We start from the raw sequence: 24,176 nt of genomic DNA on the forward strand, positions 1-24,176 counted from the left end.
CAGTTGAACAGGTGAGCTGAATGTTTATTGCTAACGATATAAAAGTTTGGAAGCTCATTTGTTTGATTTACGATTTATGAATGTTTTGTTTATTGATGGACTGTTTGCAGGATCTCTGCAGCTCGTTGATGAAGACATCGGCATCCCTGCAGCTGTTTACTTCCATCCTTTCTTCCTCAACCAAAGACCAGATCTCCATGTCTGTGACGCTTCCGCCTGCAGGAGCCCAGTTTTCAACGTTCTGATGCTAACAAACCAGACTATTTTCATTGCTCCTCCGTTGTTTTGTGTTGAAACCAGGTGTTTCCTTTAGAGGAGGGGACGTAAAGCCAGCTACGCTGACAATAATTTGGTTTTGAGTCTCATCATCCGGTTCCTAACTTTTTATCAGACAGAATTAAGAATCCTTTAGTATCAATAAATCACAAGACAAAGATAAATTTCTTAATAATTATGTAAAAAATAGACATAACTCTATTTTAGAAATCAACAGAGCACAACTAAAATAAGTGCAGATTATTTTAGCGAACACTATTTTAGAAAAAATAGACATGGCACCGTTTCAGAAATCTTCATCACTTATGCAGATCAAGTATCTTAAAATATGTGCAGATTCATTCGAACAGTCATGAATATAATTAGGCATAAATGATTTTCAGAAGACACACTTGTGTATTTACCGTCCGCTTGGTGATCCCTTTTGGCTTGTTAAATGCCTAGATTTCCACGGCAGCGGCAATTTAGAAATTGAAAAAAAGTGCATTTGCTTAGAAACAACATAAAACAAGCAAAAACATTCCTACAGCAAATATCACTGATACAGTTTTGTTTGTTGGGTCAAATTTGATCAATTTGGCAGAAACTTGAACACCAGGCAACAGGAGACAACGACATTGTAGAGAACATGTATGAAATATGACACACAGAATGGAGATGAGATTAAAAAAAGAGAATCAAAAACATTTTTTATTGCCATTCTATGACTTTAGTAACAGTGTCAGGATAAAGTATTTCAGAGAGCCACTGTGTTGTACTTTAAATCCCTTCATAACGTCAAAAACGTCAAGATTTCAAATTACTAATCCTCCGCCACCATGCTTCACAGCTGGAGGTATTAGATTTATTTTTCACGGCTATCCATCGTTGCTACCTGCTTTCTGTAGTCTCTTGAAGAGAATCAGTGTTCTCTTGACAGTTTGTTCAAACATGCTGAACTTGTTTTGTCTGTTTCACGTTGTACAGTAGAAACATTTCTTCCAAGCATTTAGCGTGTTGACTTGATTTTGTTTCCCAGAAAAAAAAATCTGTTTTTATTGTTTAAAAAGCACCTTTAGAGTGAAGAACTATTATTCGTTTAAAAAACGCCTCTTTTAGATTTTCCAAACAGGATGCTGATGTGTTTTATCGTGCTAACGAAACAGACCGGGTAACTGAATTAATACAATTCCATAAAGGTGCAGATTCAAATGCAACAAACCCTTTTCATTGGAAAGCCATTTGTCTTTTAAACACTGATTTTGTAAATCTATTTTCAAATATTTTGCCAGTTTAGTCCTCATCTATTATTGAAAGTGGAACTTTGAAATCAAATGTTTTACTGTAAAAATATATATTTATTTTGTCCAGCAAGGTCTATAAAGGTCATGTTTATTTGATAAAAGGAAGTTTTATGTGCCAAAAAATGTCTCTTTTGCGTTACATTTAGAGATTAAATCCGACATAAACCTGAGGTTCTCCACGGAGATCATTTTATTTACTGCCTGATGCGTCATCACCGGTTAAATTTAGCCCATCGTCCTGTTGTAATTTTCCCAATTGAGATGTCAGCATCTTTTTATTTGTATTTTTTTAACCAAAGACCTTCCTCATCTTCTAAATCTTGCTGTTGTCTGCCTCATCAGTAATTGTTCTCTCCAGCACTTCCTGGTTACAGTGACGTTAACTGGAGCGAGCAGTCCCACCGTCTGCAAGGCAAACATCACTCAATCTGTTGACCGTGTCCACATTTTTGAAGCCAGGTCACTTAACCAACGTCGGCCAAATGCATTCAATTGGCTGCACACTATTAGTGCATGTCAATAACGAAATACGGCGAGCCAGTTGGCTGTCCATCCTTTCCATGGAGACAGTTCAGGCTGCTTGAGGGGCAAGAATGCCCAGTTAGAAGAAGAAGAAGAAGAAAAAAAAGCAGTTTTCTGTCCTGAAAGCAAAAAAAAAAAGATCCAAACAATCAATGATGATCGTTTTCTTTACAGGTGACTCAGCTTAAAACACAAAAGGTTACCTGAGTTGGATGATTGTTCAGCTGTTCACAAAAGAAGGGCCTCCCCTCCCCATCAGCCGGCTGCAGTTCAGGTCTTCCGGACTGCTGTCCATGATCTTCAGCTGCTTGGGTGGACAGCCAAACTCAGGAAAGGCTTGTTGTGATGCCTTTAAGACACACACAACACAACAGTTCTTGAAGGCAGCTGCCACCTTCCCACTGAGGTCCTGAGCTAGTTTGAGCTGGTCTCAGCAGAAACCTTCACTTCTCTGAACTCAGTCCTATTTCTTATTGTTAGTCTGATAGAAATGTTGGCATTTTCCCTTCCAAGGGGGCGTTTGGTTTTTGTTTTTGGCAAAGGAGCACCAAAAAAGCTGCTATTGATTTTATTATGCTCACGAGTCCAATAGCTCATGGTACATTGAGCAATACCTGTTTTCCATTAGGAGGACTTCTTCCCTTTAACCCCCTCCCCAACCAGGCACTATCCACCCTTCATTGACCAATCAGCATCCATGCTTTTAGCAGCACTCATGTGGACTGAACTGGGTAAACAGTCCCACAGTTTGTCAGCGAATGTTGCCTAACAATTTATCAGCTGACGCTAAGCGTCAAGACAGATGACAGGTATGTGGAAAATACTTTAAATATTCACAAATACTTTAAAAAAAAATAACTGTGTGTGTCATTCCAGAAGGAAAGCAGAATTTGCCTCCTCAGAGTTTCAATCCTTTCAAAAATGCCCCCTGATTTACCCCCCCAGTCTCCGCCTGCATCCATGCCCCCTTTTCAGCTGCAGCCACTGTAAGGGGCAAGGCAACTGCAGCTCCTATGAGAAGCACCATGGGCGGAGGGGAGGAGCTTGATTCAATAGTCATTTAGCTCTCTGCGTTCCTGTAAGAGTCGGATGTTCATGAGATCAGAACTTCTCGCCTGATTTCTTCTTCTGTGCAGCTGATCTGGCCAAGACAGAGCGCTGTCCAAACTTCTGGCTGCTTTTCCTTTTTTCTTTGGTCTCAACTTGGATCTTTTATTTCTATACACAGCAGCTGTGAGGTACGTCTCTCAGAAAATTTAAATATTAATTCTAAATAAGTTGTGCATGCATTCAGATATATAAAAAAATGTGTTTTTAACCTTTATTTTAACCTGCTTTCTCTTCAACTTCAGTGCATTCGTACTGTAATAGAGTTTGCATGCTCAGGATCATAAACGATCACATTTCAATTTGTATTAATTTATGGTTAAGATGGTGCAAACGCATGTTTTATCCACATTTCTCACTTTTGCACAAATGCAGAACATGTTTTGTCAATGCAAATGTTACTAATGAAAAATCATTTTTGCAAGTGATTGCCTCCTTTCATCCAGGCCACGCTCTCCTGATGAATGCAGCTCTTTGAGCGTTCAGAAGAGCCCCCACAACAATAGTTTCTAATGCTTTCACCATGCTTGCAGGGCTTGGCAGCCCTCCAAAAAAACCGCGAGGCTCAGTTTGACGGGTTAACATCCCCTTCTGCTTACATGTTGCATAACTGGGTTTTCTCTGAAGCTGCAGCAGCTCCCAATGCCAAACGAGTTGAACTGCACCAGACTCCTGCACGATTCAACCTTTGCCTTTGCCAGTTCAAGAACCTTCCGCTGAGTGTTAAAAAGGGGCACATATTGATCTGCATTTCTGCCGTCACTTGGACAAAAATGTGTGACTGTTTCATAATTGCGTGCACTTTATGCTCCAGATAGTTGTATCTTGTAACACATTGACATCCAGCGTTTTCCCTCTTCTCTCCTTCCCAGCGTCTACAGGTGACAACATGCTGGAGCAGGTCCTGTCGTTCAGCCGCTCCCTGGTGCGCAGGAAAGTGGTCGACATGAACAACTTGGAGGACTCCAAGCTGTGCCGATGCCTGGGAACCGTGGACCTCATTGCCCTGGGAGTCGGAAGCACACTGGGTGCTGGGGTCTACGTCTTGGCGGGAGAGGTGGCCAAAGGAAACTCCGGCCCCAGCATTGTCATCTCCTTCCTCATCGCCGCCCTGGCCTCAGTCATGGCCGGCCTCTGTTACGCCGAGTTCGGAGCCCGAGTACCAAAGACCGGTTCTGCATACCTGTACAGTTATGTGACCGTGGGGGAGATCTGGGCCTTCATCACTGGCTGGAACCTCATCCTATCTTATGTGATTGGTGAGTCAATCAACCAAACTCAGATCCATTTGTAGAAGTTGGTTTTACTACAGAGTGCGCTCTTTGTTTTCTAACAGGCACATCATCCGTTGCCAGAGCATGGAGCGGCACGTTTGATGAAATGATTGGAGGACATATAGAGAAATTCTGCAAAACCTACTTCAGCATGAACTCTCCGGGGTTGGCTCCTTATCCCGATTTCTTTGCTGTGTGCCTGATTCTATTGCTCTCTGGTAAGGCGACCGAATAAATCTATCTTTCCAAAAAATTGCAGTTAATGCAGCAATATTAAAGAACATGTCAAATTAAGTAGCTGATTTTATCCAGTGATTGTGAGTTGGATGGTTAGAGGACAAGCCACAGAGATGCTAAAAGGATATTTTTTGTTCAATTGGCTCTTGTTTTGGGCTTCTTTTAATCCATCAGTAAGGAAAAACTTAATATCAATTTAACCTTTTTGGATTTTCTTGATCCGCATCCCTCAGATCTTCTCCCACTCAGAGAAACAAGTCATTCCTGTCTGGTACTTTAATTCAGAGTCAAAACATTCATCTTTCGAGCTCAGACTGAAATTAAAAATCACATGATGAGGTGTTTAAGCTGATCTGCCAACAAAGTTATTTAATTACGTGAGAAGGGGCAGAGGAAACTAGTCCGGTGGTGGTGTTGTTGTTTTTTTGAGTGCAGTTTGAAATAGTTTAGAAGAAAAGCTGTTTTTCTGTGAAGAATCTTCTTTCCTGGGGTTTTTCAGTTTCTCTATTGCTATTGAGTCCTGACCATCTCTCATCAGCTGAGTCAGATAAGTTTTTTCACACGCTGTTCGGGCTTGTTTTTATTGACCTCCTGGATGATGTCTCTTTTGGATTTTGGTCCAAAAGGCAGACAACTTTTCCATGAGGGACTACTGGAGAATTAACTTCATGATGCTCTCTACAGACTCAGATGTTTCTACTACGGCGTTTCTTTCCTGCTTGAAGTGTGACGTGTTTATAAGATAACTTTTCTGAGCAAATCCTAAGCCAACACGACTGGCATCAGGTTTGGCTGCGGCGAGAAAAATTGAACTCAGCTTCCATTCGAGATTTAGTTCTTGATGTTGGTCGTGGTAGGTTTAGACAATTTTTCCCCTCAAAATAGCCGTAGTCACATGCACCTATACAGGGGTTGACCTGGACGGGTGCTGCAGGCTTTTGGGTTGTCTGGACCTGTGGAGGGTCGTGGAGAGGAGTGGCTGCATCTAACATGGAGTACAGGTGTATCTTGCAGTTTCCTTGAAAATGTGCGTGGACGGAAGCCAGCACTTACATCAGTGGTTTGGATTCGAAGACTTGCCTTGTTCAGATGGAGAAATTGCACATTTAGACTCAATTAGCCTACTTTGTACTCCACTGGTCTGTTGGACTCGGTCTGCACAACCTCAAATCACATTTGGCAACTTGGGTCAAATAGATTCATAAAATATTGAGCTTTGGTTTTCTCTTTGCTAGTAAAAATACTCATTAGTTTTTATGTCCCAAACTTGGTCCACAGGTTGACGTAGTGGTTCAAAACCCGACTGGATCCTTTCTGAGTGGAGTTCCCATGTTCCCCTTGTGCGTGCATGGGTTTTCTCTGGACACTCAGGCTTCCCTCCCACAGTCGAAAAACATGTTTTTTAGGTTAATTGGCATCTTTAAATTGCCCCCGTGTGCATGTGAGTGTGTGGCCCTACAGCAGACTGGCAGCCCGTTCAAGGTGTATCCGGCCTTTGCCCGACAGTTGCCATGTCTGGCTCCAACAGCCCTGTGACCCTGAAAGGGATTCTGAAGATGGATGATTCTAAACTACCAAACTGAAGCAGAGTATTGCTCAGTTTTAAGTTGTGTTTTGTTTTTGTGTTCGCAGGACTTTTGTCATTCGGAGTGAAGGAGTCAGCCTGGGTCAACAAAGTCTTCACCTCCGTAAATGTGCTGGTGCTCCTGTTTGTCATCATCTCCGGCTTTGTCAAAGGAGACGCAGTCAACTGGAAGATCTCTGAGGAATCCCTCATAAACTTCACTGTGGTCACACGGTACGGTTCCGGCTCCGTAACCGTCAGTCCAACCGTTAGTTCATCACTGCAAATCAACGCTATCCAAAACTGGGATGAAACAACCACTTCTTCATTCCAGAAACTTGTCAGTGGCGGCCAACGTCAGCAGTGACTATGGCGTTGGAGGATTTTTGCCATATGGGTTTAGTGGCACGTTGGCTGGAGCTGCCACCTGCTTCTACGCTTTTGTTGGATTCGACTGCATTGCGACAACTGGTGAGGCTCTGGTCCTGCGGGTTCTGACGGACCGTGACCGGCTTTCGTCAATCCTGAAACGCATTTGTCTCTCAACAGGGGAGGAGGTGAGAAACCCTCAGAGGGCCATCCCCATCGGCATTGTGGTGTCGCTCACCGTGTGCTTCCTGGCGTACTTTGGTGTGTCGGCTGCCCTCACCCTGATGATGCCTTACTACCTGCTGGACGAGAAGAGCCCCCTGCCCATGGCCTTTGAATATGTGGGCTGGGGTCCTGCCAAATACGTGGTGGCTGTGGGTTCACTGTGTGCCCTGTCGACCAGGTAACCCTCGAGTAATTTGTCTTGACTGGATAAGCTAAGGACGTTAAAAAAAAAAAAAGATCTGTAAGGATTTTGGAAAATAAAAGCAACAAGGAAGGACATTTGAATTTCTAAGAAACTGTTAGTTCATGAAATACAATCGATAATTCTGACCATAAATCTCAGCCCGTGTCTTGTAATTGGATTGATTCCTGTTGCTTAACAGCATGCGGTGGGTGCAAAGCTTAATTCCCTATCTGGTTTCAGGCACCAGCATGTGTCTGTGCTGTAACTTTTGTCAATTCAACAAGTTTGGGTGCATCTCAAAACAACTTATCGTGTGACTTAATTTTGTCTTTCTTTCCTGTCAGCTAAACCTCAGCGTCCTGTCAACAGAGCGGTGTGGATGTCACTCATTGACTTCCCTTCATGATCTGTATTGACTAGATAGTGTCCACGCAGACAAATCAATCAAATTTGGGACAAGTCTGTGCTTACTGTTGGGCGGTCATGATGCACATCTTTGGCTTATCTCTGAGCAGGCAAAGCAGCTGCTTGTTGAACTGCTGTGCTGCAAATTTTCTTGCTTGGCGTGTGTGTTTGCACACGGAAAGGGCCTCGTGACGTTCCCAAACAGCTGGGATGTACCAGCTGAGAGCTTGGACACATGTTTGACTGACAGAATATTTATTTAGAAAATTTCTTAGGATTTTTCTGAAGTTTTCAGGTTACTAATATATGAAATGGAACTATTTTTTATTATTATTTTAGTGACCAACTTCGTTCAGTCAAGCTAGATGCCTGCAACATTATTCATTAAACTTTGACGCGGTTAAAATGGTACAGTAGGATGTCATCTACAAAGAATATCTGACGCAGTTTGTGAGAAATTAACAAAAAAAGGGTTAAAGAAGCCTTTTGTAGGTTTCCTTTTTAAATTACAAATTAATATCAGAATAAATCGTATCTCTGAATTGCAACATAGTTGTTTTTTTCCTAAATTGATCCCGATTTAGTTTCTCTGACACCTCAAGAAGTGACGAGTTTGCAACCTCACAACAACTACCTTGTGATTTCTTCAGATAACAAACAAACAGCTCACATTTTGGAAGTACAACTGTTGTGCAAAGTTTGCACAGGACTTTTCTAGAGGAAAACACCAGAAAAAGGTCAATATTTGATGAGGCAGCAACTAAGTGCAATCCTGATTGAAACCTTTGATAAATTAGCAACTTTATGCAGTTTTGATTGAATAGTCACATCCAAAAAAGATGCTAGCTTAATAAAAATACATTTTTATTTCATATTTGATGTCATTAAAGATCTTATTTTTTATTAATATTCTGTATAACAATGATCAGATTAATGGTATTATAAGACTTAAAATGCATAGAACAAAATTTTTATATTGGAAAAAACCTATCAGACATTATTGGAATTTTGGATTGGAACTTGTACATTTCATTTAATTAAAACAAAACAAAAAAAGACACAAGAAGACAAAGAAAAAAAATATTTATACATAGACTTTGTTAACCCAACCCCCTATTATGTTTTTGCTTTTGATTAGTTGCTTTAATTAGTAGGGAAGCAAATAAAAATAATCCCACACACAATTCATTTGTATCATTAATTGTTAAATTTCCAGTGGACCATATCCTTAGTCTATTCAGGTGTACCACACATGCAATGTATTTATTCCATGAAGTGAGGCAGTATACTTAAAGTTTTCTATACTCTATTTATTTTTAAACCTAAAAAGTTCCAATTTGGTCTGAAGAAGTATTCAGTTATTATACGTCCTACACTAAATGGTCCATACTTGCTATACCTATAAGTACACATAATAAAATAAACTTCAGGTAAGTTTACGTTTCACCCAAAATAAAAATAACATTTCTACGAAACTGTAATTAGCATAAATGTAAATTTGAGCATGCGTCAGTGTTAAGCAAACTTCCATGTATCCTTCCATCGTCTAAATGCACTGAATCCCTGTTGAGCTCACAAGGTTGCTGGAGCCTATCCCAGTTACTGTTGGGGAAGGGTGGGGTACACCACTCTTGCAGAGCTAAACACACTGTAAAAAATTTTCTTGTGTGTTTACGTGCTTTGGACAAAATGAAGTTGGTCGCTAAAAAATAAGAACCATGTTTGAGGAAGAAAGCCTAAAACAATTTGTAGATTAGCTAAATAAAAGCCCCATAATTGGAACTTCACAGAGGATGTGAATGACAGGAACGAAAGACACTTCTTGACTCTAATCCTGCTCTGAAGCTTTGAAAATGTTGCTGTCTCTGTGTGGTTGTGGGTTGGGGGCTCTGGACTAACGTGTTGGTCTTGCATGTCTCTGCTGTCTCATGCAGTCTGCTGGGCTCCATTTTCCCCATGCCTCGTGTAATCTATGCTATGGCAGAGGATGGGGTGGTTTTCAAAGCCTTAGCCCGAATCAATCCTAAGACGAAGACCCCAGTTATTGCCACAATGAGCTCCGGTGTAGTTGCAGGTGAGAGCCAGGGAGCATCCAAGGTAGATCTTAGCTGATGTTTCTCCACCAATCAATTGTGAAAGAGACAATCCAGTGCATGGGGGTGAATTGGGGGGTTGGCGGCGACTGAATTTGGCTCGCTGCACTCTCAGCCTTCAGTCACCATGTTGTTCTTTCACAGTTGTGCCGGTGTCATGTTTTTCTCTCCCAGAATGCCATCAACTTAACAATGAACCCTCTTCTCCCTAGCCTGTTGGGCTCCATGTTCCCTCTGCCACGCATTCTCTTTGCCATGGCACGAGATGGTATTCTGTTCAAATTTATGTCCAAAGTGAGTAAGCGTCAGTCGCCTGTGGCTGCCACCATGGCAGCAGGTACCACTGCGGGTAAGCTCCAGACAAGGACTCGCCTCGTTGGGTTGCTTTGTGGTTTTGTTGGGGCTATTTTGTATTTCACTGTCATGTCATTAACTTGTGGTGGTTGCTGCATGAACGTGGTGGTGGCGTTTCCGAAAGCATGCGGGGGGGAAAAAAAAACCCTCTCTAAAACAATCAGTGCAAGGAATGTCTGAGGATGTCAGTAACAATGGACGCATTTGATTGACTCTAAACACTTCACAAAAGGAGAGCGCAGGACGTCAGAAGTTTGGTTTTTGCTTCTGAGGTGGAAATGTAAACGGTTTCATTGATGCTTGTAATAAGTGCAACTGCAAAGCCAAACACTGTAGTCGTCGAACACTCGATACACCTCCGACATGAGGCTGCAACTGTGCAGATTTTGCAGGATGAGGACATTTCCTCCAAATGTGTTTTCTTGGAAAAGTTCTACATCACAGGTGTCAAACTCCAGGCCTCCAATGGGGCCAGTGTCCTACATGTTTTTCAGCTAGCTTGCGTCAGTCACACCTGCCCTCACGGGTGGAGACGGGCTGTCTGTGGTCAAAAAGAATTGGCAAACCTGTACTGGGCAGATGACCCGCCCCAAGGTCGTGGACCGTCGGGTGGAGCGAAAATGTTCATGCACATGTTTTTCTACTGGTGCACTGCAAGTGAGAGGTCGTAGCAAACATGTAAACAAAACATAGGGGGGAAGTAGGTGAGACTCAGGGGTGTCATACAGATTTTTCCTTTTGTCAATCCCCCCAAATTCTGAGCACTATGCAGGGATTACCATAACCGCTGGTCAAGAGATTAGTGTGCGCTCTTTGTGAGCAGCCTGACTGTTGGAAAAGAGGAAATTAGACAGTACGAGGGGTAGTTTGTGTGGACAACCTCGCAATTGCAAAGACGTATCACCTGTACACCCTGGGGTTGCGGCATTTGCGCGGGATCAGTAAGGGGCCCACCTTACCACAGCGTCACCCGTACGTCACAAGTGTGTACGACCTACATTATACTTAGAAATACAAATACTTCACGATACATGATGTCTCTCAAGGTGACGTCATGAAAATGACAAAGATGCGGCTGCTCCTCTCTAGAACCCTCCAGGCGCTCAGACAACCCAAAAACCCGCAGCAGCTGTACGGCTCAACGTGACGAAGGCTTCAGAGGCAAACCACACCTGAACCAGGTTATTAGCAGCAGATTGGGCTTTGTCTCTGGAAAACCAGGAGGATACAGTTTGACACCCGTATACTAGATCAGTGTTTTTCAACCAGTGTGCCTCGGCACACTAGCGTGCCGTGGGGGATAGTCAGGTGTGCCGTGGGAAATTGCCCTCATTAACTGATCTAAAAACATTTACCTTCTCCAGGATACCAGCTCTGTGTTCATCCAAACAGGCCCTGATAAAACACTAAGTAGTTAGGAATATGAAACATCATAAAATACTTTTTTCTTTGTGTTTATTTGATTAAATTAAAGACATTTTGTTAAGAATGACGGTACCGCGATTTAGCTGTAGCTACAGCTGTATTAGGAAAAGTCCCGCCCCTTTAACTGTCTCCACCAATCATTCTTGGAGGCTTAATCATACATCATCAGTCTGACCAATCAGAAGTGCTTAAAGTCTTCACTTTCATGTTCTGATTCTGCTCATAAAGTCTCTCAGTTCCAACAAAAATACCAGCTAAAGCTCGTCTTTAGCAGGTAGCTTTCCACAGAATTCGGTGTCAGACCGTGGAACAAGTGAACAAAACCATGAAGCTCAGAGACGCGAGTCTATCTGCGTGCGGCGGCTGTTTGCACTACATCTCCCATGATGCATTGGGTTAAAGTGACAGCGTCTCGGCGCACAATGAGTCGTCTTTGTTTAACGTCTTGAAACACAACGAAGACACATCAAACAGTTTTTAAATCTTTTAACTTAACTTCTATTACATCTTTTAGAAAAAACAGCTGCAGCTTCCAGCTTTTTCTGCCACAATTATCACAAAAATGCATGTGAGATTGTGGAGGGACTGTAGATCAATACAGACTATGAGTTTCTCCTTTTTTTAATTTTTGGATGCTGGTGTGCTGTTTGTCAAGGTTAAAGTGTGCCGGGGCTTAAAAAAGGTTAAAAAACACTATACTAGATGATGCACTTTTTGGTTTTTCCCAAGGTCAACGTTGAAAATTATAAGGCTCCATAAAAAATCTGCCAAAGTAGCTGCACCTTTGTAGTTTACATTGTGTTTCTGGGAAAATGCATGCGTGAAAAATGTTAGTGAGGAAAGTTGATGCCAAGACGACATGTTCAGTGTGTAACAGTATGAGATCCACAGAGAACATTTGACGAGTCCCAGCCATGATTTTCATCGTTGAGAACAGACATCGAATGGCTTTGCCACCTAAGTGTGTTTATAACAAGAAACTCTACAGAAAAATCTCAAGTTTGACCTTTCATCTACATCTTTTTTCAAGTTTTCAGAGTTAAAACATTTCATCGTTTGTGTTCCACGCAGAATTATTAATGAGATGATAAAAAAAACGCATGAGCATTTTACTATAGTTTAAAGCACGGCTGTCAAGTAAGAAAAAACCCAGGAGAAACTGCAGATAGTTAAGGATTGGTGTGATTTGCTTATATCTCACCTGGATATCGGCATTTTTTTGGAACATAAATTACACTTGAAGTTTTATTATTTCTTTTTCATCCCCAATAAGATCTCTGGGCAGTGGTGCAGTGGGCACACACCCACAGCAGGGCAGGGATTTGATTCTTTCGAGCAGAACAGTTGCAGCTAAATTCAATTGTCATAAAACTATGCTAGATTATGACACAGATTACTTAATATTAGAATAACATGAAACATTGTCATTCCCTCACAGATACTAGATAGATTATTCAGATGTGACATTCTTACAGATAAAGAATGATTCAAATTTTTTTTAAACGTTTTAAACATATTTAAGTTGCTGTGACATATGTGAGGAAATTAAAAACTACTGAAATAGTTGTTAAATATTTTGCAAAACTCCGTTACCTGAGATAACACCCTACTGTTTCTACAAAACTTCTTATTTATTTGACCACAAATATTATGAATCGTAACATGTTTATTGGAGGTTAGGCTCCCTAATTTGGAATAAAAACCCTATAAATAAAATTGGATTTGATTTGAATGTTGTTAAAACACTAAAGCTTCATCTGTCATGAATCATAAAGTTAATATACTTTCACTTCGTTACATTGAGCACCGCGTTTGTTTACTGGATCAAAACACATCTTTTGCAGCTTTATCCATGCTTAACTTTTCCTCTGGTTCTGGTTATTGCAGTGTTAGTTTTAATCCATAAGAACCCAGATCTATTTTTCCTGAAAATAAAAATATGCGGGAGACCAAGTGGACCACAGAACACATTTTTGATGGTTTTCTGTCGTGTCACTATGACCTCCTATGAGGTTAATTGTTTTATTTAGGGATGACACCTATTCATTAACCTGTCAGACTCGCCCTCAGGTTATACGGCGGAGGCTAATTTCTATTCCTGTATGTAAAATAAATATACAGGAGGGGGAAAGCAAAAAGACACAAATCCAGTTTGACTCCTTTCCGAGGATATTAGGGCACCAAATAATAGACTTTATTGGTATTTTAACTGTACAAAAAACCCGTTTACGTCTGTCTAAATCGCTTGCATAGAAAGTCACAGTACAGCTTTGAAACTGACTTTATTTAAGAACTGCAGAGCAGAAAAAAAACGAGGTGATTTCAAAATTCCTATGAAGGAAACACATTTTTAGCAGCTTATGTAATTCCATAAACAGTCTGGCTTTTGTGGTTGAATGTTCAGCTCTCCCTGCGTTTCTCCTTCCAAAGCTTTCCTGCTCGGTGTGATCAAGTGTTTGCACAGTTGCTCCATGTGCTCAGATTGAGGCCATCAGCCCTGCAGAGAGCGCGATCTGGACTGATTGAACAGTGAGGAGGCACAGCGACTCCTAAACGCAGATGTGAGCACGTGACAGCACAGAGTGGGAGAGTTTTGATTTTTTCTTTCTTTCTTTAATGTCCTGTTTGTTTTTAAACCCCTGTGGCGGTGCGTCTGCCGCTCTGTGTTTGAACGCCGCTGCTGCTGAGATCAGCTGCACATCACAGGCTGGTGCTGCGATGCAGGTCAAACGCTGCACCGTATCTCACATCCAACCACGCCTGGCGTGGGCGGCGATCGCAGCTGCCATCGTTGAAACAATTCTGATCAGGAAACACGGCTGCATGAGATTCCCCCTCACACCTGTGCAATTTTGTGTTTGTTTGATCCTCTGAAGAACAAGATCATTCTTTTCCTGATTGCATCAACTCTACTTTAAATGTGTTCATTTCTCCAAACATTCCTTGTCGGGAATCCCATTTAAATGCGTGTTTAAGTGTATTTATGTTATTCCACAGCCATCATGGCCTTCCTGTTTGACCTGAAAGCTCTGGTGGACATGATGTCCATCGGAACACTGCTGGCTTACTCGCTGGTTGCTGTCTGTGTGCTGATTCTCAGGTTGGTGCGTTTCCTTCAAATCTCCCACAAACTGACCTTTAGAAGACTTTTTTTTTTTTTTTTTAGCAACATTGCGAAATAGCTTTTCGAGCAGGTTTCTCCAACGGCCACAGGCATGATTACATAGTTTGTTGCTGGTGATGTAAGAGCTGTGAATGCCCCCATTGTACAGACGTTCAGTGGCTGCTTGAGTAAATGAAGCTGGGGACAGCAGCTCCTTCACTTTTAGTACAGGGAAAAATCAAAATCCTTCTCAAAAAAAGATGTTTTTTTCTTGTTATGATTAGAAAAGTGGGATGTCTAAACGCATAGCGATGTCTTGCTCTTTCGGGACAACATTAAATCTTATTATTAGCCACAAATGCTCATATTTAAGCTCTGTTATTGAGAATATTTTGTATTAGAAATAGTTTTACATCTTTAAAGTGGGTATATTTGTACACTTTTGCCCCAAATCTATACTATATTAATGTAATGCTGTCTTTATTTCTAAAGTATAGATGGTCATGCAGAATTTGATGTGTCCTCCAGGTACCAGCCGAGTGGAGCGCTGGAGCGCTCGGAGGTAAAAGGAGAAAGGGATTATCTTTCCTCTGAAGGCCGTGAGTCCGACCTGACAGAATCCGAATCCCACCTCAACATGCTGAACGGGGGCAGCTCCACCCTGCAGACCGTCCTCCACCCTCCTGCTGCGCCCTCCGTGCGTTCATCTGGCGTGGTGAACACGTCCATCAGCGTCCTCGGTGGGTCTCAGTCCGGCGTCTCCTCAGTGACCTCCGTGCTTTTGTGACGTGATTTTCTTTTCTCTCTCTCTCAGTGGTGGTCGTGTGCATCGTCAGCTATCTCACCACCTATCACTTTGAGGCGCTTTGTTCTGCGGAGGCCTGGATCCTGGCGCTGCTGTCCACGTGTCTCCTTGTTTTCAGCGGCTGCGTCCTGATGGTCTGCAGGCAGCCGCAGACCTCCAAGAAGGTCTCCTTCATGGTGGGTTGCTGCTACGCAGAATCCAGTGCTAATAACCCTCTGAACTGACAGCTTTTTGTGTTTCTGTCTCCCCGCAGGTGCCTCTCCTGCCTTTTCTCCCCATCCTGAGCGTATTCGTCAACATTTACCTCATGGTCCAGCTGAGCGGAGACACTTGGATACGATTCTCGGTGTGGATGGCTATAGGTGAGAGAGCCAAAACAAACGATGTCTAACAGTTTTCCTTGACTCACCTTTGGGAGTCAGGACGGGTGTGACCGCCTAAACTCAGCCACGTGTCCACCAGACATGGCCGAAATCTCAATTTTCCTTTGAGTTTTGGGACCAAATGTTGCCAAACCTTCATTTACTCCATAAATAATCATCCAAACATGCTCAGATACCTGTTTCTCTACATGTGGTTCCCACAATACTTGGTAAAGCCGACTACTGTAGAAAGATTTAAAGGAAAATATTTCCGACAAAGGCAGATAACTAAGATTTCCACCTCAGCTCAGTAAACCTGTCTATGCTAGGCTAGTATAGATTTTAAAAAAACAGCATAAAGTGCAAGCACAGTTATGACATCACAGCTTTGTTAAAAGTCAGATTAATTTCTGTAATAATAAACCTATTCTTCTTAAAGACTCTGAGTATTTATTTTAAATCTATTTTAAAAGCGTTCCCCTTTCAATTAAGGCTGTGCTGTTTTTTGCCAAAATGGAAAAAAAAATCACCAGTGTTGTTTTCAAAGATGTATTTTCAGCAGAGCAGCTGTAGCTCTTTAGAAATTTGCCTCTGAGTTGTATGATCGTTGGTGTTGAGTGAACCTCCTCTTCATCGCCCTCCTCTTCACCGCCCTATGGCAGAACAGGGAGCTTGTGTCCCGCCCAGCGTATTTTAGCATAATTTTCTTTAGATATATCCTCCTCCATCAGAAAAAAACACCACAAAAACATGTTCATCGGAGTGGGTTTTCAAGAAGTCTTTTGAAATAAAGGGGCACTTTATTTTCTTGGTCATACTTAGATTCATTTATTGTTTAAAGTACATGTGAGTTGTAGTTGCAGAGGTCTGATGTTCTGTTTATTAAATAGAATGTATTTTATAAAATTTACTCATTTGAAAGGTGTATTAGTTTTCAGAAAAAGTTATTTTCAAAGTCATAATCTTAGAAATTGGGATAATTTCATGTCTGTTACAGTCTACTGGTCCCATGTTAATCTTTTGCTGTTTTGCGAATCTTTTCAGCTGAATCTTTTTATGTTTTTTTCTTCTTTTTTTGACTTTGTCAATCAATCACCTTAATACCATCTCTCCAGAATGCATTTACATCAATCTTATTTTTATATGAACTTTGAGAGTTAAAGAGAATAAAGTGTTCAAGCGTTTATGTTTGTCTGTGAAAAGCGCAGAAAGTGTGTAGTAGTAGGAGTTTTACAACCGTAACCCTTGTGCTATCCTAGGCACTTTAACGTGGGGAGTTGGGTCATCTAGACCCACTAGACAGTGCTCTGAACCAGTCAGACTCATCAGGTTTATTTTTTTTTTCTGTTTTCAAATAAAAGTACATTTTTCTTTTTAGGATTCCTCATCTACTTTGGTTACGGCATGTGGCACAGCGAAGAGCGACAGCACCGAACCGAAGGGACGCATGAAAACATGAAGACGCCCGGCATCGGCGCAGCAGACAAGGAGCAGGAGCACTTCATCTGCCCAGAGAAGACCAGCCAGTGTTGAAAAAGTTTTCCCATCTCAGCTTCAGACCAGGAGGGGGGGGGGTGCGCATCTGCTACTGCTGCCCTTAAGCATCCAGCAGCTCCGCCTGCGTGAACCCGCAGCTTCCTGTGCCTCGCCCCTGCAGCGGCGTCTCCATCACACTAACACTGCAGCAGGATCTCAACCTGTTGGTCTCCTCTATGGAGCAACACGACACAAAGACTTTTCCATTAACGCCAAAGCCAAGCTGTGACAGAGATTCCTCAAGGTTCTGAGGGGCCATGAAGTCCAGGGTCTCTAGGGTCTCTCTCCATGGAGAGGAAGGTGGACGTTTGATATTTCTCAGAAAGCTGTCCTTTGCCTTTTTCTTTGACTTTATTTCCTTCCTCGCGTGATGTTTCTGGCTGTTTTGATACGCTTTCAGAAACGCAAGAGGCACGTCGGTTACTGATAGCCTTGACTCTCCCGCATTTGGAGGTTGAGGCTTGCTTTGAGGCAGGCTCCATCCATCCACAGTCATTTAAAAACCCGCCTAATGTCCGTCAACCTGCGATGTTCAGCCACCAACCGGGACGTCTGCACCGACTGTGTGGATGGAGTCTTCCAGAAGGGTTACATGGAAAATACCTATATTCACGTTGGACCGCTGTGATGTCACATTTTTTCCAACTGCACAAAAGACAATGAAATAAAACTGTATTTTCCAGAATTTGATGCATCCTTAATTTCCGTAGACCTTTAACAAAAGCTATAAACAGTTTTTTTTTTTTACTAGAAACAAGCTCCTTATAGTTCTTTTTTTTTCTTTTGGGTGCTTTTGAAGACTTCCTACACTTCTACAATTGAGCTTTGAATTGTGAAGTGAGGATGTTTTGAAAGAAGTTCATAATTAGAGATTTATGATTTTTTTTTTATGATTTTCTTTTTTATATTTAAAATCTGATTCCCTGATTGGTTCAAAGTTCAACCTGGTTTAAATTTCAACGTGTGTTCAATGGTTTTGTTTTTTGTACGTAGAGCACAAAAACACTGTAACTACACTTTTGGATGTGCCCTAAACGCACCGTGCCATAGGCTTTTCCTTGGAGGCGGCCTCTTGAACATGCGTCGCCAAGGCCGGCATGAACGTAGCTTAACCCTTGTGCTATCCTAGGCACTTTAACATTAGGAGTTGGGTCATTTAGACCCACTAGACAGTGTTCTGAACCTTTTTTCTTCAATGATTTGTGATCTTCACTGGTGTCCATGGATTACATGAAATCTTTCCACCTTTATCCACCTTTGTCATGGTAGGGAGAACACCTCAATGTAAGGGTGGGGTCATCTAAGATAGCACAAGGGTTAAAAGGCTGAATACATTTAACAGAAGTGAAGACAGCTGTGAATGATCATAAACATGAACCTGGCGTGACTGACAGAAGGATAACCCAAAAAAAAAAACACGGAAAAAAGACCAAAAACATCCCTAAAAACACCAAACCGGAATGCATAGTCCCACAATACTTTTTTAACTGTAAAAAAGTATTTGGGATCAGCCTGGAAGTCCAAACAAACAATTTGTGGTTCATTTGTTGATATGTAATTTATCAAATCAAATTACTTAAAGAATATATCTAAAAAGTCTGGTCGTGTATCTTTCATTTTCACATGATTCAATAACATCTTGAGAAATGGAATCGATACATAAAAAATACAACTAAATGACGTTTGAAATTATGAATGAAAATGCACTTTTTATTTCAAGTAACAACATCTAAATGTTTTTGACATTACAGCTTTAAACATAAAAACCTGACATATTTGGGGTCTTTGAGACTGTTTGGTTCCAAGTGCTTAAATAAAGGTTATCGTCTCAATTTATTCTGGCATTTTTTCCAGGGGTTTAGTGAACACACGTCCCTCGCTGTGCTCCACCTTCAGCCAACTGTAACTGACCCAACCTGGTGGACGCAAAGCCGCTTGTGATTGGACGTCTTTTTGTTTGCATCACATGTACGTAAAAGCCAAAAATGATCCATTTGAAAGACTTTTTGCCAACAAAGTTTGTTTGTAGTTGTAGTTTTCAACCAACACAGCTATAACTTTCAGTACTAGATCGATTTTTCGGGACATTTGTTATCCTTTACATCCCCACTAAAAGGTTCTAGACAAGAACAGAAGAGGGGGTCATTCACCTTGTGGTCCAGCAGAGGGCGCAAGAAGCCCACATTTCTTCTTTTCAACCCTCAGAGGAGGGAGGAAACACAAGATCTTGGAAAATGATTTTTTTTTTTTGCCTATGAGTTCCAGTTTTTGAGTCAGTAGGATGGAGCTGGTAATCTAAGCAGGGCAGCTGGAGGCTGCACGGGTCCAGCGAAGCCTCAGCCCGGATCTGTTCGTCTTCTGATCCCCCCCCCCTCACCAGACCTGCTCCATCTCTGCAGGCGACGTCTGACCATGAAGCCCTGGCTGGTGCTTTGCCTGGCACTGCTCTGCGTTGAGCTCCAGAACTGTGAGTAGATGTGGAACAAATATCTATTTGACCAATCAGGAGCTGGATTAGATCACTCGGTGAAAGCTCAAGTTTTCCTGCTTTATTAGATCTTTATTCATCTTGATCTGGGGATCCTCAGGAAGTGATCTGATGCTTTTGACGTGTCAAAGTTGTTGGCACAGTGTTCCTGCAAAACGACTTGAACCAGTCAGATATGAAGGAATGCAACACATGTTTGTAATTATGCTGACCTTTCCTTCATGTCTTAATCTGTGCTGACATTTGGAGCAAAAGGACAAACGGCAGAAGCCAAAACTTCAGATTCTGAACCCGCCGATGAAACCAGAGCAGACACAGAGGCTGGATTTTCCGACTTCCTTCCTGTTGGAGTGTTGTGACAGCTGGGCGACCCGCTCGCCTCCCTCCTCTGTGCCTCTGTGCATACAGGTGCCTGCCAAGCCGTCAAGCGCAGAAAAGATGTGGGGGAGAACCCAAAACGCTCAGGCGGGAGAAGAGAGAGGACTCGTCACCCCAACCTGAGCGACAGGAAAGGCAAAAGCCAGTCTCTGCTGACCCAGGTTTTGGACAAAGGCCGCTTCCTTCGGCTGGGTCAAAGCACGACCCTGACCCCTGCAAGAAACCTGGAGCTGCGCTGCAAAGGGACCAACATGGGATGGTCCTACCCGACCTACCTGGACACCTTCAACGACTCTCGCCTCAGGTGCTGCGAGGAAGAGGAGGGGGATCAAGAGAGTGGATGCGAGAGTCTCACCGTTTTTGTTTTTTACCTGCAGCATCAAGCAGAGTGACAAATACAGCCAGCTGACTCTGACATCCACCTCTGCGGCGGACACCGGCTCCTACAGCTGCTGGGTGATCGTGTGCGACGGAGCAGAGTGCCACAAGGACCAGGACCGCACCTACGCCTCATACATCTACTTCACAGGTGATTCCCTGTAACCCTTGTGCTATCCTAGGGTCTTTACCATTGGGAGTTGGGTCATCTAGACCCACTAGACAGTGCTCTGAACCTTTTTTCTTCAATGATTTGTGATCTTCGCTGGTGTCCATGGATTACATGAAATCTTTCCACCTATCCACCTTTGTCATGGTAGGGAGAACACGTCAATGTAAGGGGAGGGGGGGGGGGGTTGTCATCTAAGATAGCACAAGGCTTAAAAGAACTGCCGGCTCTGAAATGAGGACGTGACAGGTTATTTTTGGGGAGTTTTAGTCACCAGAACGCGCTCAGTCTCATGATGGTCGTCAGTTTTATTGATGGGTGGAATTAAAATACAACATAAAAGCGTTTTAAAGTCTTTAAATGAAAAAATTGGCTCATTTTGATTTATTGCAGGTAAAAATTTCTAAATCTAACCAAGTATTTTTGTCTAGTTTAAATATCTTATTAAGACAAAACTAACGGTAACTAACCGTACTTACTAGTAACTTTTTAGTTTTTATGTCAAGACAAGAAATCTTAGATACCTTGAGGTATTTCATCCTGAAAACGTCTTATTAAAACTAAAATCTCTGATGAAACCTTACAGTTTTAAGCAGTAGTTAATTTTGTTAAAAGTGTGTGTTTTTTTAAATAATTTTTTGACTTTTAACTCAATACACACAGCTTTAACAACACAGGACAAAAGTGAAACAGAAAACAAACACATACATTTAGTTTTGATGTCCGTCTTTAAGGTTATGGTCTACATAGAAAAAAGGATAGTCGGACTGTTGTGCTTAAAATAGGTAATATTTTCCAATTACCAGAGCAATATACCTAAATATAAGTCTTTATACCCTATTTAAAATGTTTTAAAACGGCATCACATCACAATTTTTTTAAATAAATCTTACTAAGAGAAAATCTGTTGGTTTCATTCACTAATTCAAGGTAAAATGTCACAGTATTGTGGGTCAACCACTGTGTCATTTTCTAGGACATAGTTCCTGCAGAGCGGCGTAGTTCATTAGAACTTCACCTCTGAGCTGTGGTCAGGACTGTTGGTGTGGAATAAGCCCACTCCACTTCCCATCATCCAGCTGTTTACACGCTCTCCCACTAGCTTACGGCCCCTCACAACTCCTCACAACAAAAATGGCGAGCAATATCGGAGCTATCCAGCCGTGCAGCTTTGATCAAGATTCCAGCTCAGACGAGGAAAATGAAGACGCACATGGATCTAGTCGTCTACAAGTGGATGCATCGGAATGGAGCAGAGCCGTTGTAGCTCCAACAACTACAACCTCTTTCCAGACGCATTTTTTTCATCTGCTCCTGATTCACAACACTTTGAATAAAGACATGGTCAGAAATGCATTCTTAAGCTTCATTTTTTTTTATTAGGATATGTCCTCCATTATAAAAAAAATAACACAAGAGCATGTTGGAAACAACATTTTTATGGGCTTGGGTCTTTTAAACTTCTGTAATGTTCTTCATCTCACACGTTGACCAGACAAGGACAACATCTTCGTGCCGTCAGCCATCCATTTTGAGATCGTGTACCTGCGCCCCGACCGGCCCGCCGTCGTTCCCTGTCGAGTGACAGAACCAAAAGCAACGGCGTCTCTGCACCGGGAGGTCCCCCCGGAGGAGATTCCCGCCAACGGGACTCTGGTGACCTACGACCCCACCCTGGGATTTGTGCTGCAGCGACCCAGCCCGGAACATCAGGGAGTCTTCTACTGCAAGGCTGCTTTGAGCGGAACCCCTCAAGTCTCCACCAAGTACCAGCTGCTGTATGTGGAAGGTGAGGACGAAGCGGCCATTTCAGTGCAGGGAGGGGTAATATTTCTGAGGTAAACTTTGGTTTTTGAGCACTTCAGAAGATGAAAGGTTTTCCAGTGTGTGCATGTCTGCCCGGTGAGATGGACACATCTTGGATTCTGGAGATGGAGGGAGTATGAGATTATGGAAAGTTGAGGTGCAGCTTCAGGGACGTGTTGCTACAAAAGTGAATGCTGGTTGAGAATGTTTGTGTTGGCAGTTCCCAGCGGGCCTCCATTTGTGAGCCTCGAAGTCTCTCCGGAGTTTGTGAGAGGAGGTGAGAGCATCAACGTCACCTGCACTGTGCTGGGAGACCCCGAGGCGGACGTGAGCTTCACCTGGTCGCACCCTGGTCAGGTAAGAGGGCGAGGACGAACATCTCTTTTTCGAGGCGAAGGCTCCTCCCCTCACCGATTCGACGTTTAAATCACAGGGTGTCCGGCCCGCTCACATCCAAACGTCCTGGAGGTTGGTCAACAGAGGCGTGGGCTACACCACACGGGCCTCGAAGAGCACCTTGACAGTGGAGGACGTTGACACTGTCGACTTTGGGAACTATGTCTGTAAAGCCAAGAACAAGCTCGGCGAGACGACTGTTTCAACCAGCATCAAGCCCACATAGCTCCAAAACTGTATATGAGAACTGGACTGAGTGACTCCTCCCCCCCGACGTTCCAAACAGGAAGTACCCGCTGGCTCCAAAAGCCAAAATCCCATAGAATTCTATAAAGAAACAAACAGTTGTTACTCAGTCCTTCTATTTGTCAGAATAACCATTCTTGCTCTGCTTTATATTTTTTTAAACATTTTCTTGCTAATGCTAATGGATTTCTTCCTTATTGCAAGTTATTCAAGTTATAAACTGGCCAATGAGACACCTCAATAAAAGTAGGCGGTGAGTGCTGGTCATCACGTCCAACATTTAAAATGTTTGATCTCCTGCTTTCAAGTAGACTTGATTCCAACAAGCTCACTCCTGATTGGCTAGAGTGGTTGCCATAGAAATGCTGGCTCAGATCAACTCGGACCAATCACTGCTTGTTGGCTCCAACATGGTGACATCTATATGGCGACATCCTTCCGTTGGACGTGGAAGTAAACCATTTTGTATGGGTGACGCCACTCTCACTCAGTCCAGTTCTCCTTTACAGTCAGTGTTCCAACCAGCAGCTCAGACAGTCGATCATCCACCTGCTGTCGTCGTGTTGAGCTTCAATAACAAACTACCAGATAAAAACCTTCGTGCATGTGCAGCCGAAATTAGTGTATAAATACAATAAAAATATTTACAGGTTTTACTGTTTAATAGTGACTAATTATGAGAAGGCGTTTGACCGCGTCGCCCGTGGTTTCCTGTGGGGGGGTGTTCTGGGAGTATGGGGTCCGAGGAGCCTTACTGAGGGCTGTCTGGTCTATGTGTGACTGGAGCAAGAGCTTGGTTCGCAAAGCCGGCAGTAAGTCAGACCTGTTTACCGCGGCATATTGGACTCCGACAGGGCTGCCCTTTATCACCGGTTCTGTTCAGAGTCTTTATGGACAGAATTTCTAGGCGCAGCCAGGGGCCAGAGGGGGTCTGGTTTGGGGACCACAGGATATCCTCTGCTCTTTGCAGATGATGTTGTCCTGTTGGCTTCATTGGGGTGGTTGGTGGCTGAGTGTGAAGCGGCTGGGATGAGGGTTAGCCCCGCTAAATCTGAGGCCATGGTTCTTGACTGCCCCATGTGGAGGTGTTTAAATATCTTGGGGTCTTGTTTATGAGTGAGGGAAAACCCCCCACTGTTATGCGGTCACTGTACCGGTCCATTGTGGTGAAGAAAGAGCTGAGCCACAAAG

General features: G+C 42.8%; 2 protein-coding genes and 1 long non-coding RNA gene across 4 annotated transcripts; 2 read left to right on the forward strand and 1 right to left on the reverse strand.

Moving 5' to 3' along the window:
* Positions 1-362: 362 nt before the first annotated feature.
* Positions 363-2,484, reverse strand: LOC105354974 (uncharacterized). The gene is made up of 2 exons (XR_909483.4): positions 2,285-2,484; positions 363-2,200 (listed from the first exon to the last, which is right to left on the reverse strand). It is a non-coding gene; the product is annotated as an uncharacterized LOC105354974 (long non-coding RNA).
* Positions 2,485-2,966: 482 nt separating this feature from the next.
* Positions 2,967-17,809, forward strand: slc7a2 (solute carrier family 7 member 2). 2 transcript variants are annotated; one of them, XM_020706789.2, is made up of 12 exons: positions 2,967-3,319; positions 4,061-4,447; positions 4,525-4,680; positions 6,332-6,497; positions 6,598-6,734; positions 6,813-7,035; positions 9,752-9,888; positions 14,316-14,418; positions 14,950-15,161; positions 15,236-15,402; positions 15,480-15,588; positions 16,967-17,809. In XM_020706789.2, exons 2-12 carry the CDS (start codon positions 4,078-4,080, stop codon positions 17,119-17,121), a joined length of 1,935 nt encoding a protein of 644 aa, XP_020562448.1. In that variant the 5' UTR covers positions 2,967-3,319; positions 4,061-4,077; the 3' UTR covers positions 17,122-17,809. The 2 variants fall into 2 exon arrangements, with proteins under 2 accessions (XP_020562448.1, XP_011478824.1); XM_011480522.4 differs by lacking the exon at positions 9,752-9,888 and adding an exon at positions 9,381-9,520 and having other exon boundaries at positions 3,124-3,319.
* Positions 17,810-19,362: 1,553 nt separating this feature from the next.
* On the forward strand, positions 19,363-23,638 carry pdgfrl (platelet-derived growth factor receptor-like). Its single transcript, XM_004073583.5, has 6 exons — positions 19,363-19,591; positions 20,021-20,294; positions 20,368-20,519; positions 22,033-22,326; positions 22,564-22,700; positions 22,777-23,638. The coding sequence occupies exons 1-6, from the start codon at positions 19,537-19,539 to the stop codon at positions 22,963-22,965; spliced, it is 1,101 nt and encodes a 366-aa protein (XP_004073631.1). The 5' UTR covers positions 19,363-19,536; the 3' UTR covers positions 22,966-23,638.
* The last annotated feature ends 538 nt before the right edge of the window (positions 23,639-24,176 follow it).

The sequence above is a fragment of the Oryzias latipes genome, chromosome 10 (genome assembly GCF_053564925.1).
Source record: "Oryzias latipes strain Hd-rR chromosome 10, Olatipes_Hd-rR_3.1".
Taxonomy (NCBI): Eukaryota; Metazoa; Chordata; class Actinopteri; order Beloniformes; family Adrianichthyidae; genus Oryzias; species Oryzias latipes.

What these genes read in the sequence shown, in the direction of transcription:
- slc7a2 (XM_011480522.4), top strand. Translation starts at nt 4,078, where the DNA reads ATGCTGGAGCAGGTCCTGTCGTTCAGCCGCTCCCTGGTGCGCAGGAAA. An exon ending in CATCCTATCTTATGTGATTG is followed by an intron (nt 4,448 to 4,524) that starts GTGAGTCAATCA and finishes GTTTTCTAACAG; the next exon opens with GCACATCATCCGTTGCCAGA. An exon ending in CCTGATTCTATTGCTCTCTG is followed by an intron (nt 4,681 to 6,331) that starts GTAAGGCGACCG and finishes TTGTGTTCGCAG; the next exon opens with GACTTTTGTCATTCGGAGTG.
- pdgfrl (XM_004073583.5), top strand. Translation starts at nt 19,537, where the DNA reads ATGAAGCCCTGGCTGGTGCTTTGCCTGGCACTGCTCTGCGTTGAGCTC. An exon ending in CTGCGTTGAGCTCCAGAACT is followed by an intron (nt 19,592 to 20,020) that starts GTGAGTAGATGT and finishes CTGTGCATACAG; the next exon opens with GTGCCTGCCAAGCCGTCAAG. An exon ending in CCAGCTGCTGTATGTGGAAG is followed by an intron (nt 22,327 to 22,563) that starts GTGAGGACGAAG and finishes TTGTGTTGGCAG; the next exon opens with TTCCCAGCGGGCCTCCATTT.